The sequence below is a fragment of the Acanthopagrus latus genome, chromosome 6 (assembly GCF_904848185.1).
Source record: "Acanthopagrus latus isolate v.2019 chromosome 6, fAcaLat1.1, whole genome shotgun sequence".
NCBI classification, from domain to species: Eukaryota; Metazoa; Chordata; class Actinopteri; order Spariformes; family Sparidae; genus Acanthopagrus; species Acanthopagrus latus.
In genome coordinates this window covers 7,977,078-7,995,353 of record NC_051044.1, presented here as the reverse complement: position 1 = coordinate 7,995,353, position 18,276 = coordinate 7,977,078, and the positions used below count along the sequence as shown (strand labels likewise).

At 41.4% G+C, this 18,276-nt stretch overlaps 1 protein-coding gene across 4 annotated transcripts in view; it reads left to right on the top strand.

Annotated features, from left to right (window-relative positions):
• Window positions 1-18,276, top strand: part of anks1ab (ankyrin repeat and sterile alpha motif domain containing 1Ab) — a 44,027-nt gene that overhangs the window by 17,924 nt on the left and 7,827 nt on the right. For all 4 annotated transcript variants that reach the window (XR_005075630.1, XM_037101871.1, XM_037101873.1 and 1 more), the window contains exons 3-12: window positions 2,923-3,038; window positions 7,425-7,523; window positions 8,464-8,610; window positions 11,486-11,593; window positions 12,446-12,616; window positions 14,988-15,125; window positions 15,670-15,741; window positions 15,948-16,031; window positions 16,164-16,301; window positions 17,228-17,404. Coding sequence is in view for 3 of the 4 variants with exons in the window: in XM_037101871.1 (XP_036957766.1) it covers window positions 2,923-3,038; window positions 7,425-7,523; window positions 8,464-8,610; window positions 11,486-11,593; window positions 12,446-12,616; window positions 14,988-15,125; window positions 15,670-15,741; window positions 15,948-16,031; window positions 16,164-16,301; window positions 17,228-17,404 (1,250 nt within the window). In the remaining variant the exon portion in view is untranslated. The remainder of the gene's footprint in view (window positions 1-2,922; window positions 3,039-7,424; window positions 7,524-8,463; window positions 8,611-11,485; window positions 11,594-12,445; window positions 12,617-14,987; window positions 15,126-15,669; window positions 15,742-15,947; window positions 16,032-16,163; window positions 16,302-17,227; window positions 17,405-18,276) is intronic.

Sequence of the window (18,276 nt, the reverse complement as noted above, 5' to 3'; positions counted from 1 at the left end):
ATTACGGAGGAGGTTCAATCAATAGCCCTTCACTTTGCCTCCCTCTGTTGGCACCGCTTCTCCTTACCCTGACTGCCTTACTGACTACCCATCTGGGAATGTGTGAGGTGATTGCAAGCAGCATGAAAGCCTGCATAATTACGTTCTGCCTGCAGCTGTACCCAGATAACACCAATGAGGGACGCAGTGAGCAGCCCCGCATAGGTGGGTGCTGAAGTCTACCGCTCCCTGCATAGACAATTCTTTCAAAGTTGAATGGCGCTCTGTGTGTTTCAGCCTTTTTACCCCAAATCTGTCTAAATTTTATATCATCTCACTTGTTTTGTCCAGGCTTTTCCCTGTAAGTAGCCTCTGTTGTGCACTAAAAATGTATGATGTGACATGAGCATCTGGAAGTACATAATGGAATTTGCCTCTTTTCTGTCATGCTGTATGACTGGATGAAATGGAGAGGAGACAGGACTTGAAGTGCGCCTCTTCTCTCTCTTCTCTCTCATTCTCCCTCTCCTGTACGAGTGCATTAGAGACTTCGGCTGACTTGAATCAATGCTGCCCCCCCATGTCCTATCATCAAAGTAAGATGTAAATGAATTAAAGCCATCTGCTAATAAGCAGGGGCTTGAGGAGGCTCTTTGTTTCAATATCCCATGTTAGCCTAAAAAATTGGCGATGCGCCTGCAGAGGAGGATCGACTTCTCTGTCATCCTTTTACATTCTAGTCATTCTTTGCAGAAAGGACTGTGATTTTGGGCTCTCTGTGCTCGTTCCTTGCCTCTGATGGTGGTGTCCTTTCTGCACTGGCAAGATCAGAGTGCCTCTGTGCAATTCTAATCAGTGCAGTGAAGAGAGAGAGAGAGAGAAGGGGTGAGGTGGGGTAAGGTTAGAGAGAGAGAGAAAGACAGACGGAGAGGAGTGAGTATGTGTGCGTTTGTATAAGAGAGAAAAGGGGGCAAGACAAAGGGGGAAAGGGGTAGAGAGACAGACGATGAAAAGAGAGAGAAAGAGTGTGTGTGTGTGTTTGCATCTGTCTGTGTGTTTGAGAACGAGAGGCAGGGAGCGAGACAGAGTGAGGGAGAGTGCAAGCCAGAAAGGGGGGGAGAGAGAGAGAGAGAGAGAGAGAGAGAGGCAGAGGGAGGGGAATTGATATAGTGGGAGAGTGAGGGAGAGAGAGAGGTGGTTACGTGGAGCAGCACCCCACTTCATCAGGCAGCATACGGCAGCCCTGCAGTGCGATCACACAGTGTGGGAATGGGGCTATGAGATCGAGAGCAGGAGAAAGAAAGCAGAGAGAGACGAGAGCAGGGAGGGGGGGAGTTAAAAAGAAGAGCTTGAGGGATTTGCTCGGATGAGAAGGGGGGATGATCACTGAGTCTGTTGCCTGTCGTGGATGTTGGAAGGACGTGGCAGCAGTGGCTGAGGTTGAGGCAGATCTGTGATCTCCTGTGCAGAAGTAGCCGGCGTCAGGACGTTATGCCCTGTGAGCAGTGAGGGGTAGCGTGTGTGAGCCAGGAGCAGCTGCTGTGACTGCATCTGCGCTGCCTGCCTGCATGTCTCAGACAGGCAGGGGATGCAGCAAACCTCTGCCCTAAGCACAGAGGCTGCTAGCTGTACCCAGCGAGGAGAAGAACCAGGTGGGCTGGGTGGGAGTGGGGGGCGCCTGCCTCTGGAAGGAGCTAGCTTAACCTGCACTGTGGTCCTGCAGTGATCCTCGCTTCAGAGTCAAAATGCTCACCTGTCGTCTGTAGGATCTGAACCTGGATTTACTGCTTTGAGAGATGAGAGGCACGTTCTGTGGCGGAGCCGCACAGCCACCAGCCTGCTGAAGAGTGTGAATGCTGGGCAGCACAGGGAACACTGGCACCACCAAGGACACTGAGCCTTTTTCCACTGGCAGACAGCTTACCTGGAGCTTTATCAAGGAATCCATACTTGGATTTGATTATGAATTGAGGAGTTTGGAATCAGCACACTGTGGAAATCCCAAGCCAACATTTCTTTTTTTGATGTAGGATTTACAATATGTCTACCTGATCGCACTCCTTGTGGCTCTGGAGTAAGGAGGAGAAAATTATTTGAGCAAATGTGTATTCCTTGATCAAAAATAACATGAGTACCTCAACAGTACTTTAGAATGCTGCTACCTTCATTGTATGAGCCGTGTCCTAGCTCTCAAAGAGGTTGACCAATGAAGCCATGGGACTCAGCCAGAGCTTTACAAGTATGTGGTGAAAACCCTGACAAATTTATTTTGGGGGAACTGAATATTTCTGTGTTGCACCGTGATGGAGTTATTGCTGATTTTAGAACTAATTAGAGGGATAGTTTTAGCTGATTAGATAATGTGTGATGTATGAAAATGTCTAATTTAGTGATGAATATTCCAATTTTCCCTCAGCCTGAAAATTATTTAGTCTCTTCTTGACGTGTAGTGTTCAGTATTGTTATGTTCCTGGACTAGCTAGGTTTTATACACTTGCTCATCTGCTCACTAAAGGAATGTTTAGTGAACATTGTTTGTTGGAAGATGCCATAGTGGCTCAGTCCAACATAACTAAAGGTACCAAGCTTCAGATGGGCTTCCTTCCCTGCACTACCTCCACCCTCGCCTGACATCTCCAGTCAGTCACACTAACACCAGTGGGTGTATATTAGCCTAGTCAGTCCCCTGCAGGGCTTGAGCGGGGCCTGCAGCACTTCCTACCCTCCTTCTGTGTTTGAGTTAGCTGGGCCCCCGCCTTTACCTTGGGAGCCCCTCACCCCCGGCCTGGACCCTGTCTCCCCCCCACCCCGCCTGGTGCTGCTGCACTCGGCTCTGCCTCTGCTGGCCGAGGATGATGTGGCAATGCCATGTGTCGTCCTCTGAGTGCCGCTGCTACCGGCTGAACGGCTTCTCCCTGCTGAAGCGCTTCCCTCTCTCGGCAGATGGGGCCTGTGGTAAAGCCCTGGACCAGCCGGTGGGAGAGTGGCTGGAGCACGTGGGGCTGCCGCAGTACGAGAGCAAGTTCCTGCTCAATGGCTTCGACGACCTACGATTCATGGTGAGTCACCTGCAGCACGTCATCTCAGGGGTCGGATCCACTTTACATCACTCTGTCTCTCCCCGTGTCAACCCCGCTGCATTTGTCTTTTTATGTCACCACTCTGCTCTCTTGCCCTCTGCTTGTCTCACCACTCACTCAGCCCCCCCTTTCTTCTTCTACACCCTTTCTCTTCCTTCCCCCTTTCCCCTCTCCCCTTAATAACTCCTCTTCACTTCTTGTGCAATGCATGACCCTGCTAAGATTTATGGTCCCACACTGAAGCCCTTTAAAGAATATGGGCTGTCACCAATGGCAAGACAAATGACGACCAAAACCCATTAACTTTTTCCCAACATTCCCAATCATGCTTATTTACTGTACAATACTTAAGCCACCTACTTGCCCCTCTATTGATTTTTCTGATTTACAGTCACTTAACTTGGCCCCTGTTGAAATTATCCTGCACAAACAATCCTCAATCTAAACATGCTATAGTTTATTCTGAATACACTTGCATGGTTGCTCGCCAAATCTCACTAAATCCTCTAACATTACACTATGCTTGTGGTGCTTTTGGAGACGCACAATGTATGATTACACTGCAGAGGCATGCGCTAATTCTGTATTTATATACCGTATACTCTTGGTTTTTAGATTTAGATTTGATACATTTGCATGCGGAAATGTATTTTGGTTGAAAAAATATCACTTGACAGAATGGAAATGATCAAAAGCCACAGGATTTGTCTACTACTATGGTTTAAAAATGCGATCAGACAGATTAGTGTTTCTGGAAAGCATTGACACATTTTGGATGACTGTTTTGCATTTTTTAAACGCCTCTGTCAGATTACATATTGATAAATTCATTTAACAGCAGCTCAAAGGACGTCCACAATCTGACTAAAAGCATTATCGTGTTTCCCCTCAAGAACCTTACAAAGAAACTTGATATTGCGTTTGGTGGTGATTCGTGAAAATACCATTACGTTTTCAATCGCCCGTTCATGTTACTCTCAAAAACATGGCTGTACAATGTAAATAACGAGGCCCAAAGGGTAGACACGGACATTTCTCAGACCACAGAGCTGCATTAGCACTATCGGGCTATATGTTACATCAGTTTGTTTCAGCTGAGCTCAGTTAAGTAAAACCAGTAAGCTCAGAGGAAAAGTGGTTGTATTCACACAAGTGTTGCAGTTGAGGACTCCTGCTCTCTGATCTGGTTTCTTTCTGTTAAGGCATGAGATCGCAACGTAATGCGAGTCCTTATGAACACGTGATCTCTCCTACTATGAGGTGCTGTGCAGATACAGGCTTTAGGCTCAGATGTGTTTGTGAGGTGACAACCAGCCTGAAGGAGTAGTGTGTGTCGTCATAATGAATGTAGTCATAGCAGAAAGAATAAATTAGGGGATTGCGACATGGATTACAGCTAGACTGATGATTTTGCTTGGCTGATACATCAGCAGAATTAGCTGACTGGAGATATATTAGTATCACGTTGGACAATAAGTGACAAGACATTGCAGTACAGAAATTCAAAAGAGGTTAATTAGAAATAGAGCTGCAAAGTTGATTGATAAATAGATTAGATTTCAACTATTAGATAATGTTACGACTAATTTGACCATTGATTAATCAGTAGGCAATAATTGAATTGGGTCTCAAATGTCACAAAGGAAACACAATTATTTTAAATATTTTTCCTCCAAGTCAAATAAATCGATTAATCTGTAAATATTTGACAGATCAACAATGAAAATGTTAGTTTCAGCTCTATTTAGAAACATTTTTCATTATACAGCTTGTCTGTCAGGGAGCAGTGACGAGTGCATTCCTCGACTGTAAAATCTCTTCGTACATTTCATGGTCACAGTTTCTTGAAAAAACTAATTTGAAGAGGAGTATTTAATGCCTTTTTTTGTTAGTAAACAGAACTGACAGGAAACGAGGGGAGATAGATGGCATGCAACAAAGGTCCCAGGCTAGAATTGAATCACTGATGGTGTGTACATAATTAATGGTATGTATCTTAACAACTATGCTACTTGGACGCCAAAAGGTTCTTATCGAAAAATGTGTGTTTATGTGCTGAGTTAGGTGATATTTGAATTGTATTTCTTTAAACTCCCCCAAAACACCTACAGTCTTCTATAGCGTATACCATGATATAGTATGTGAGGAATGATTTATAGATGAAATCAATAAGCTGGTTTTTCACTAAGCCAGTAAATTAAAAACCTGACAAATAAAAGTACTTAATCAAATTGATGCAAAAATCCTCTAAATCCAATAATGCCATTAATCAGTCCTGCCAAGTGATCTGATGCATTGCCCACCATCCCCTTATACAACTGGAGATGTTAAAGAAATAGCTATCTCCGTGTTAAACATTATCCTACATCACTGTGTTGCCCAATACTAGTGTGCAGATAACAAGACAGTGATTGAAAAGGAAACTAAGCAACCGTCTTGTCTTGTTGAGTTGGAAGATTCCATGATGATCAAGATTTCCAGGATATAATGTGATGAGGACTACAGGTCATTAGTCATTCTGATGTTCATTACCATGCCACGACTAATGTGTCTGCTGGACTTGATGCATCAAGGAGATAAATCATTAGCTTCACAAGGCAAATTACCCATGGATATTTACAAGGATGTGGAGGTTGAAAACAAGGGAAAGGTCAGAGTAGCCAGGCAGACATTGTGAATGTTTAATATTGTGCCCTTTTAGATTCTGCCAGACTTGCTTCAGATGTGATCAATCTGCCTGAACTTGAGCATCACAGTTTGTTTGTAGGATTCATTGTCAGTCTAATTTCTTTTTGAGAAAAAAAAGAAAAAAAGAAATAGTGGTTTGTTGCTCTGATGTCCAAAATAATGCGGCAGCGAGGCAAATTCTCCAGTGCAAAACATCTTAGAAGTTCCCATCATGCATTTACGTTGCATCTTTCCTGCATTAATATTGCATCAGATTCTCTGCAGCCCTCTCTCTCTCTCAAACGTTATAATGTAGAACTGAACATACATATTGTAACACATAAATTAAACCTTCTTTCTTTGCCAAATTATTGTTAACACTCGCTGACTCTAGGAAAAGTAACACAATTTCATTTTCTTAAACAATACCTCTGTGGTGCACAGCAATAGAGCAAATTCTAATTCACTGTTGCATTAACTGAGTGCATTTAGTGAGATGAAGGACTTCTACCATGGCTACATCTGCAAGTCGTATCAGATTAAATCAGACTACCATAGCTCATAAGCTATGTAAGAACTGAACCATACATTCCTGTCACATGTTTCAAATGCAGCATGAAATAATAAGTTTGAAGAGTCTCCCCAAGGCATCATCAAATTTCAAACTGTGTTAATAAAAGTGGACGATCTATTTTTGGCCACACTTACATCAGACCCCGTTTCATTTTGACCTTTATTCTTGCAATCAGTGAGTAATCTCCAAACTGCACCCTGATACAGGCCCGTGAATACTGCTGCATTGTGCTCTGAAACCAATCCAGTAAGAGCAGATTGACTAAAGACTACAGAACATTTTAACATTCTTGGCCAGGAAGAATCAATCTGCAGCAGTCCACTGGGAAAAACGCTTAGCTCCACATTTTCAAGGTTCTCCCTGTATTCCTGCCTATAAACTGGAATAAGATGACAAAGCAGCCGGAGGCGCAAATATGAACAGATACATGAAATAGACAAAAATCTGCTTGTCAGTCGAGATTTTTGGAGGTGGGAAAACGATTCTTGTTTCGTTGTTCTTACATCCTAAATTGGGGAATTGTTACAAACTGAGGTGAAATTTTCTCGTTTCCTCTTGGACTGTTGTAGTTTCCCTCCATTGAAACACAACAGTGAAGAGATCCTGCAGATGCTGCTGCAGTTACGAAGGCTTTGTTCCCTCTGAGTCGCACCGGATCAGATTGATTACTCTTGGCATGCACAATTTATTTGACTTCATTGTCCTCCCACTCTGCTGTTACTGCTTGTGTCAGAGATGTGCATATTTTGTGTGTGCGTGCGCGCATGTGTGCGTGTTATGAGCAAGTACAGCGACAATTTCACCCTCGTAGTTACGGCGTAGAACAAGTCATGATACTTTATTGACCTATGGTCTTATCATGCTATTTGTCAGTCAGTACACTTTTTTTTAATGCCTGTTTGTCTGTGTGTCTTTTGATGCCGACATTCAAATGACTGCTCTAATAGATTTATTTTCATGTACTGTACTACTGTATGTCCATATTGTGTATTGTCTCTATGCATGTGTATGTGATTATTTGTTTGCATGCATGTGTGTATGAGTACGGCTGTGCGTATGTCTGTGTGTGGCTGTGTGTGAATGTGTTTATTTGTGTGTGTCTCTTTGCGTTTGTGCACATGTAGGGAAGTAACGTGATGGAGGACCAGGATCTCAGAGACATCGGGATCACTGACCCAGGACACCGAAAGAAAATTCTCCACGCGGCACGCAGCTTGCCCAAGGTACTTAACATCATAACTTAACCTCGGCACTGAGGAAAGACAGTGACTGACAGCATCTCAGATAAAAAGGTCAAAATGTCAGCGCGTTGATAAAAATAGTAGAGGAGCGAAAAAATAGATAAACAGATGGTTCATTAGAGTAGAAGTAGTAATTCTGCAGTTAAAAAAACAAAAAAACAAATGGAAAACATTTTTGTTTCACAGATACATCAGATGTAAGAGCAAACAAGTCTGAAGAAGTCTAAAGAACAAGCAGGTCATGATATTAAATTATTGAAAAATGTAACTTAAAATTTAAACTAGAAATTTAAGTACTAATTAAAATGCATCCTTGTGATTAATGTAGTTATTGTAAGTTGCTTTGGACAAAAGTGTCTGCTAAATGCCCTAAATATTAAATGTAAATGTAAATGCTATACATATGGATCATATAAAGGACAATGTATACCTTTGTACTGGAGAATGGGATATTAAGGATTGGTCTACATTATACTGTATACTGTATATGCAAAGGCTGCACAGGACAAAATGTGTCCCAAGTATGTGAATGAGGATGATGACTAAGCTAGTGCCATGCTAGGTTAAGGCTTGACTCACACAGCAGTCCTTTGAGCTAAATACTAACATCACCATGCTAACATACTCTCAGTGGTGATTTATTATGGACCCCTTTGCTTCGCTAAGACCCAACTCTGACTCTTAAAGTGGAAATAGACTACTTTTCTTACTTACCACAGGTTTATTTTCTTAGGTTGACCTGTTGGCATGCTGACATTTGCTAGACAAATGCATTAGTTAATCAGGTATATCAGGTAAAAACTGAGAAGATCACTAAAGCTAAAACAAAAATGTGAGCTGAACATTTCCATTTTCAGTCCTTTTCTCAGAACACAAGGTTACAATACTTGCCCTCTTACATCTGTCTTTCCCTTCACTGTAGGTGAAAGCACTCGGCTGTGATGGCAGCACATCTCTTGCCTCCTGGCTGGATGGCCTCGGCCTGCATGAATATCTGCCCAACTTTCTTTCAAGTGGCTACCGCACACTGGAGTGTGTGAAGAACCTGTGGGAGCTGGAGATTGTCAATGTAAGAAACCATCTCTTGCTAAAAAATGTGTCTTGTTTCCGATGAAGGCTTAGAAGGAAATTGTTCTGTGTGCTATTTGCTCTGCTGAAGACCCTCAAGTGTTGATGGCCTCATGTCTTCACCCAGCCTTGACGAGCTCTAATCATAAGATTCATGCGTCATGTTTGAGGTTAAGAAGCACTGATGAACTCACAGAGAAATGCTCGATGATGGAAGCTTTTGCATACAACTATAGCAGAAACATCAGGGTAATTAGTAGATAACAAACAGATAAAATGTAAATCAAGGAGCAATATGGCAACTGATGACAGGGATAGTATAATTTGATTTAATCTTCATGAAAACAGTGTAACTATGTGATAATGTATAATTACAAAGGAGGACAGATGTCTTTGGGGATAAAAGCTGTGGAGGCTAAAGAGAAATGCATATACCAGTTTGGTTGAACGTGTGTAGATTTAACTGAAATGTGTGCGTGTTAAAATTACAGCAGTTTCCCTATGGGTTCCTGAGGTACGTCTGAGGGTTTGCTTGATGATTAACGGGATAGAAAAAAAAAACATGCTCCGCCACAAAATACATTTTTCCTGTTCGTTTGACTTCTAAAAATGAATTATACGAACCAGTCTGAAAGGGAAAAAAAAACCTTTTTGATTTAACTCTCACACCTGCGATGAGGAGATGCAAGTAACCATTTTCTTGTTTGTGGGAGTCACAAGTAAGAATGATTGGGAACCAGTGAGTTACAGGAAATCATGGAAGGTTTATCCACATTTAAGACAAGTTGTCTGACTGCAGATCTCATCAGAGTTGGGTACTGCTTACACCACAGTACTTACTAGGGCTGAAACTAAAATTGTTTTAATTATTCATTAGTCTGCTGATTGTTTTCAGGAATAGTTGATGTATTGTCTAGTCTATATAAAGAAAAACAAAGAATTTTGAAGGTCTTATCACAATTTCCCAGAGCCCAAGGTGACATCTACAAATTGCTTGTTGAGTCCAACCAACAGTCCAAACTGTTAATTTACTCTGACTCATTAGTAACTTAGTAGTCATGAAAGACAAAGAAAGACAAGGTGTCCTTGCATTTAAAAATCTTACAGCAAATGTTTGACATTGTTGCTTGATAAGTGATGGAATGATTCATTAATTAGATGCAGAATATGTATTTTCTTTCTCTTCCTCTTTCTTTTTCTTCCTCTCTGTTTTTATTTGCTGATTGCAAACCAACTGAAAAGGTGCATACCACCACCTACCGTATCGAAATGAGGAGATGCGTCAGTCAATGAAAACAATTTGGCTTCAAATGATCATCTCTATTCAACATCTGTAAATTGACTGGTATAGATAAATACCCAATAATACAAATTTACCGATATATGACATGCATCCATAGTTGGAAACTAATTTTCTTTCAGTTGACTTGTCGATTATTCCGCGATATGTTCCAGCTTTAGTGCTAACCCAATGTTAACTATAGTGGTAATAACCAATCATGTATACATGAGCATTGCTTATGTCATGGCAGGCAGACAGACAGCCCAAACAGATGATCTGCTACGACTGATAAACGATCACAGAAGGCAGTGCACGAGCACTGGATGAGCCTGTTTAGCGCAATCATATTTTTCCCACTCATGACTGCATTTCTGTGTTTATTATTTGTCACATAACATGAAGACAGTAGTGGCAAAATGGCAGAAAGAAGCAACAGCTGCAGTATCAGCAGCAATGGCAGCAGGAAAGCAGCAGCCAAACATACTGTATATGCAGCGTATGAGGGATGATGTCCAGCAGACTGCGATGCAGTACAGAAAGATTGGTATGGGAGCAGGGCACATTACTTTCAGTGTGCAGAGTGGCAGGACAGTCTCTGAGCCTCTTGGCAGAGCTCGCTTTGCCCATTACATTTCCTACATCCTCTTCAGCGTCTTACGGCAAATAGTATCAACCGCCAATTTGATCTACGAGTCGGTTTACATTCACATATAGTCCCAGGGCTCTTTATTACTATTTAAATTTTGTCTTATTTCGCACACCTCATGCATACTGGTCTCTCTGGGATTCTGCACATGAGAATAATGAAAACAGCACCAGAAATCCAGAGGACAGACCAGCTGCCTCCTCTGCCTCTGACTCTCACTGAATAAATAATTGAAGCCTTCAGACAAAGAATCGTATGAGCCTGTAATGGAATATTTTGTACCAGCAACATAATTGCAGATGTAACATTAATCACTAGACATCCACCTTTACCGGATGAGCACGAATGTTAATAGCCAATTATGCAAATATACAGTATTAAGATAATGAGTTCTGACTACATAAAATTAACCTATGGTTCCTCCTCAGAGGGTTTGAGCCACACGAGCTGCTCGGTATTGCATTTGTAAAAGGTTTAAAGAGACACAGATACTGTGGATGGATGTGTCTGAGGTGAAATTAGATGCTGTAAATTAAAAACACAAATTTAGATTGTGACAGTTGAAATGGATCTGTGCAATGCAGTTATTTGAAAATCACTCGGTTATTTGTGTATTACCTGTTATCGCCCCATAAATCGCCTAATTCGCCTTCGTTGTTTCAGCACTATATCCAAAAATCGTTCGTGAATTATAGAGTGTCCCGGGAAGGAGACAGTGCTGTACTTTAAGCTTACGGCAAAACAGATTGAGGCTGAATTATTGACGAGAGTCATTTCTGTTTGCCTGTGGATGCCTGCCAGTGAGGGGTGCATGCCACTAACTCTGTGTCAGTGTATTTTGGATGTATCTCTATTAGCTTAGTCTAGATAAATTCATCTGTTCCTGATAGCATTGTGACAATACGCTGGAAAGTCTGCTTTAAATTGTTCCCTGATGCTGACTTTCAGGTTATTAAGATTGGTGCCCTGGGCCACAGGAAGAGGATCATTGCCTCTCTAGCAGAGCGCCCCTATGAAGAGGCTCCGTCCAAGTCCCGTCGTCTGTCCCCAATTATGGTAAGAGTGGCTATGTAGAAACTGCTCCAGTGCACATTTACACTATTATTGGGCCTTCCTTGCTAGATCTCCATTGGCGACTTTGACATGATGTCTACTCTGCCTACAATCCAGAAAAAGAAAGCACAGTCCGAGGAAGATGTTTTCTTCTAAAGAGTATATGAGTCAGACATTCATAGCAGCAGCATTGCTAGTGCTGCTGTTTAACTAACGAAGTGAAGAACATGCTGTCAAGCCTAATTTGGTTAAAGGTTTTGGTCTGCTCAAATATGCGCCATTAGCAGTGTAGTTCTGCATATGTCCTCAATATAACCCATATTCAATGTCAGTGATGTCCATAAAAGCTTCAGAATATTTTTTGTATAAAATTAGTTCGCATTTGTTTCAATTTGGTGTTAGAGTACCGACTGTTTCAGTTGAGATAGATAATTGCACCCTGTTATTTTTCTTATTGAACAACAATCAAAATGGAGCTTAAAATGGAAGTCAAACGACGTTACATGGCGAGCTTTACTTCTGCGCCAACATCATTTTGTGAGAAAATGGATCCTTTCTACCAGCAGCGGATGTCTAATTTTGGAATGAGATTCTTCAATATCATTATGTTCACAACAGTTAAATACTCAGGGCTGATTTCCCAGGCAGATTAAAGTGGGCTGAAAAGAACTGAGAATCTCCATGGAAGAGGCTCTTTTGTTGAGGATTAAGCTTGGATGTAGATCAGGGAAACCAGCCCATGTAGACAGTGCTGTCAAATCAGTAATCTGTGTCGTGCATGTCTGTGATGTGTTTCTACTCTCTCTCTCTCTCTCTCTCTCTCTCTCTCTCTCTCTCTCTCTGTGTTTGTGGCAGTTCCATGACCTCCTGTCCCAGACAACATCCCCCCTCAGTCAGATGGACCCCTACACCAGTCGCTCCATGGACATGCTCCTGCCCCTGACTGAGACGGACCGGAGGCGGAGAGGAGTTGAACAGGACTGTAGTGTTTCCCTGCGTTCGTATAGTGAGAGGCCACGCTCTGTAGTGAGTTCTTTCACTGTTATCATTGTCTAGGAAGCCACCAGACTTACTCTCAGTGAGCGACTAGCTGAAGAATAGAGGAGGATGCTGAACAAAGTTAGATGCGCTGGGGTGTCTTGTTAAATGTCACACTTCTGAGACGCAGAGCCTTTCTGGATGCACAACTAAACTTACTGGTTGAGTTAAATCTAAGCGGGCATAACAACCACAACAACATTAGACTGCAACTGGGGACAACAGCAAAGAGTAATGAGGGTTGGCCGATGTGACAATATGAGTAGTGCAGTGAGATGATATGAATTAATCTGTCAGAAAGTACCTATACTGATGACATGGTGGTAGCCGTCTATTGAATATCAATGAGCAGGACTGCTTTATGGAGAGATGGGGTTTTAAAGTTATTTTTGCATCACGATGATTTATAGCTGAGTTAGCTAAAAAGGCACATTCCTGTCTCATATTTTATCCATTTACCCACAATTTCTCAATTGCTTTCACTGAAAATCTATTGTAATACTCTCAGTTGACAGTTTATTCTAACTAAATAACTAATGCAGTCTAACGCAACAGTCCTACAATAAATAATAATTTCAGTTCTTGTCAAAGTTTTGGGGCTTCACTTCCAAAATTACCCTCTAGTTGAGTAAACACCATACCTGGCTTTAGAGAAGAAGTCGATTTTCTGCAAATAAAAGTCTTACAGAGAGTTGAGTGAGATTTGGATGCGTATTTCTACTCCTTGGCACTTAGTGAGTGACACATGTCAGGCAGGCTCACTTGTGCATGCTCACCTCTGCCTCTTGGTCTGGTTACCAGGAACCACGACAGACTTCTCAGAGAAAACTGAGACACTCCCCTTTAATTTATGTCAGTATGAAATTGAGAGGTTAATGAGAGAAAGGGTTAAAATATGGAGAGTCTGAATGACACCTTTTTAAAAAAGGTTTTCAATAAAAAACTGACCTCTATAATCTCTATAATCGTTGTTAATGTAGAATTATTTGCAGGACTTTTGTATTCGACTGCAACGCTTTTAGCTAAAGGTGCTCAGTAAGATGGCGAGTTAACATTTTATAAAGCATTGCAAGGGAGAGCTAATATTATGAAACCCAGCATTTCATAACCTTCCATTGCTCCATGTATCAAGTTCAAGCCAAGTTTAGGAGGCAGCCCTACATTAAACATGAATATGATACTTATTCCAGTTAATAATGCAGGTTGTTCTACCAAAATTCTTTTTCTTACATCTTCAGGTGCTGGGAAAGCTTGAAAAGTACATCTTGAAAATGCTTGAAAAGTACTTGAATTTGACTGTGGAAAAGGTATAAGAACTGTTCTGAGAATGATTGGCAACATTTTGATTAATTGCAAACAAAAACTCAAAATACCCGTTAATTTATGTCTTGGAATTTGTATACGATCATTAATTTGACAAATATAATTTCACTGAAAGTTAAACCACTACAGTATTGAATTATTGCTCTGCCCCACAGGTTTGCATGTTTGCTCATTCAGCAGAAGCTCTCTGTTCTTACTGTAAGCGCCATTCAGTGTATTTTAACTCATTCAGTGAGACATCTTTTTCTAGTAGCTCTGAATTTGGGAAAATATATGAATCACTAAAGATCCAAAACAGCATCTTCATTCCTTGACACGAATTCAGTTCCTATTAGCCCGCCTGTATTTGTTGGGTTCCTCTTTAAGAAGATGAACTAAGAATAACCCAGTGATCAAATTTTACCATTTGCTAAAGGTCAGACTACGACACAAGCAGTCAAGATGGCATGCTTGGTTTGTGACTCACTGAGGCCAAAGCGAAAACGCAGAGAAGCGTCCACACATAAGAGAAATGCAGCATGACTGCACTACTGGAGGATTCCCGATATCTAAAATCAATACTTATCATTTTCCTGAAGGTTTAGTGGATTCTGTCATCAGTATATTTTACTTTGACAAGAGATTTATGAAAAAGCTGAGCGCAGCCCACATTCACCTAAAGGCCCGACACAGTGCATGAATATTTATGAGCATACCGGCAGATCAAAAAGAGCTTATATTAAGGTGCTGACCAAGCAGACCTCTGTTGCCTTCACACTAATGTACAGCAGTCAGAAGTCTTTTGCTTCACCACCTCGGCTGAGACACACAATGTAGCTACAGGTTTAACCAGTGGAATCTGCTTTTCAGTTCTAGTACAATGCACAAAATTCCATGTCTTTCCAATCTTTATATTCTATACTGACTAATCTATGTATATTTGAAGCTAAGCTTCCAGACACTAGAAACTCAGAGGATTTTCAATGCATTTGTAGAAGTATTTAATGTGTGTCATGTCTCAAATGTTTCCCTCTTTTGTGTTATGTTCACTGTTCAGGACAGACATAGCGAACGACATAAAGACTCTCGTTTAAACCTCCGGCCGCCGAGCCACTCTGCTACCTACGCCACGGTGTCTGCCTGGCATCACCAGCCTGAGAAACTCATCCTGGACTCCTGCGGGTACGAGGCGACTGTAAGTCACATTCACTGTCTTCAGAATAGAAGCAGACAAACATTGTTGTTGATACTTACTGCCTACTCTCGAGCACCAACTATTAACCAAATAGTTGTAATCTTTTGAAATAATCACCAACTAATTTGAGAATTGAAGAATTTTTTTAGGAAATGGTCAAAATTCTCTGATCCCATCTTCTTAAATATGAATATTTTCTGGTTTCTTTACTCCTCTAAGAAAACACTAAATGGAATATCTTTGTATAGTGGACAAAGCCAGATATTTCAGGATGCCATCTAGGACTTAAAACACAGACATTTTTCACCATTTAAAGACCAAACAACTACTAAATTAATCAAGAAACTGATCGACACATTAATCGACAATGAGTATAATCCTTAGTTGCAGCTCTATGTTTCCGCCTACATGGATATTTGATTTAATTTACTGTATTTACTGTCTTCATCCTGTGCTATGTAGTTGACTGGTGAGCTTGAAGCACCAATGTGGAAATTGTCTTCTAAATGAATCCACCCCAGCGTGTTCTGATTCTTTTTTCTAGTACCTAGGATCAATGATAATCAGGGATCTACGAGGGATTGAATCCACACAAGATGCCTGTGCTAAAATTAGGGCAAGTATTACTGAAAAGCTTTGAATGATTTTTTTTTTTCTTTGCTCTGAAATGAATTTGCAAAATGTCAAACATGAAATAACAAGGTCGCAGAAGATAGATACAACTGACAATTACTTTTCCAAGTGTGAAAACATTCTCGCAGAATGATTTTTTTTTTTAATCGCCACAGTGTTTGTGAACTCTTTTCATTGCAACCATTGCAGAAATCAAAGGATTCAAGAAAGGGTCCAGTCGTCATACTGTCCATTACCTATAGAGGGGTCAAGTTCATCGATGCAGCCACGAAGGTAATGGGAAAGTATGTTGTGGTGTCTCAGTGTATATCGATCTGCTCCAACGAAAACATTGCAGTTGGCTCTCTCAGCCTCCATTAGTGGTTGATTTCCAGTTAGTACTCACATCCTTCCTCTGTCCATTAGACTATAGTTGCAGAACATGAGATCAGGAACATCTCATGTGCTGCTCAGGACCCAGATGACCTCTGCACTTTTGCTTATATTACCAAGGATCTGAAGAGTGGCCACCACTTCTGTCATGTCTTCAGCACTGTGGAAGTGGTGAGTAGAGTACAACTCTTTCCTGTTCAAGTAAGAAAAAAAACAAACTAGTCTTGTGTTCAGTCTTTCGCTTGATTTAGTGGAAATCTGATGATTCTTGAACTTTCTGTAAATTCATCATTGAGTAACTGAGAGAAAACGAAGTGTCCTTTAGTGGGATGTCAGGTACCCCACAGTTAAAACGGCACGCAGCATCCTGTGAACGTTATTTGCTTGATTGGCTCATAGAAGAGCTTGATTGAAGTTCCGCTCCTGCTATGCATGGCATTTCCATGTACAGACACAGATTATGTTGTAATTTGTGTCTTGGCTTCTGCAAAGGTCAAAGGCAATCCTTCATCTTTGGCAGATAGACCACTGTGGAGCGTTGGTTAACTGCAGGGAAACTGAAGTAATGATGAAAGTTTTCACAATGTTAAAACCCAATTTTGAGCCCCAGTTATTTGTATTTAACAGGACTGCTCCATTTGCAGAATGTGGTGTTAAAATTGCTTTTGGTTGTCTGTGAAAAGGGGCATGATATTCCAACAAGAACCAACAGATGATTATAAAAATTAATTATTCTAACAATGTGAAGAGCAGCGCTTTTGTAGGCTATTTAATATTTTTGTGTGATGCACAACAAATGGTTGAAAACAGGCTTTTGCAAACCCAATACAGTGATAACAATTCTAAACTAATGTTGAAAAAGGGTCAGCCAGTTATTCAGAAGTAGACTTTGATAGTCCATGCTACTTATTTTGACCATTTAAAAGAACTAATACCAACTTTCATGTTTGTGAAAGCATTAAAACTACATGAAATAGTGAAATAGTAGCACACAAGCAATGGTCCTCTAAATCATTAAAGATTCATGTGAATTCAGTTTAGATTTATTGTATTTATTTCTGATTTTAACACACTCTCAAACTTTCTCCTTCAAACAGACGCAGACCTACGAGATCATCCTAACACTGGGACAGGCATTCGAGGTAGCCTATCAGATGGCCATCCAGACCAGGGCGAGACAATATGTCCCACCCACATCTCTGCCCTCAGAGGTCATAGAGACCAAAACCAGCCGCCCTGTATCTCAGTCGTGGAGCAGCATGCGGAGATCAGCAGTGAGTACCACCCTGTTACCCCTCGGAAAGCTTGCTGAACGTGTGCGTGTGGGAGTGTGTCTTGAGTGTTAATTTGCTCCGCTTGTTAAAAGGACAGAGGGAGAGTAGAAATGCGCTGTTATGCAATCGTAATTCATAAAAGAAAAGACAGACCTCGTGACCGACTTTTTACCCGCCACTGAATCCCCGATGGCCCACCTACATAGGAAGATTTGCTGTGTGTGATAGAAAGTGATGAGTCATGACTATGCCGCCAATTTCATCTTGCCCACCCCCGACTCTGAGTCACTCAAATCACTGGAGATTTTCTTTTTGTGCATATGCGAAACATGATGAATGAACAGTTTTATTTGTTGCTCACAGTGGAGTGTTTGATTTCCTTTGGGACATTTCTGAGGAGCACAGCCCCGCCGGTTGGACCCATCCTCTGATTCCTCACTGTTGATTGAGTGTGTTGCCTAAACGTCGGCGTATACCCTGTGCCATGCACTGATGCATTGGACTCTCAGGCTGCTTATAATGAGCACTCAGTGATCACTGTCACCTGACAGAGCTGCACAGCCTGGAGCACGCACACTTCTAGACCACATGCTTATGCAGAGACACAAATCACTTTGTTTTACTACCTGCCTGTAAGGATAATATATGGAGTAATCACAGAGCTGCATAATGAGTCTGGCTGGTTGTTTAAGTTTTAAATGAGAAGGGGGGGGACTCCTATCTGCTGCAATTTGTTTTAATGCTTTTTATGTCAGTGTGAATTCTACCATATCTATTTGGTTGAAAGAGAAACTGTGACAGGTATATAGTTTTTAAAAATCTTCCTCATGGATGGATAGTCCCCTGCCATCTTGAGTCACTGTTGATACACC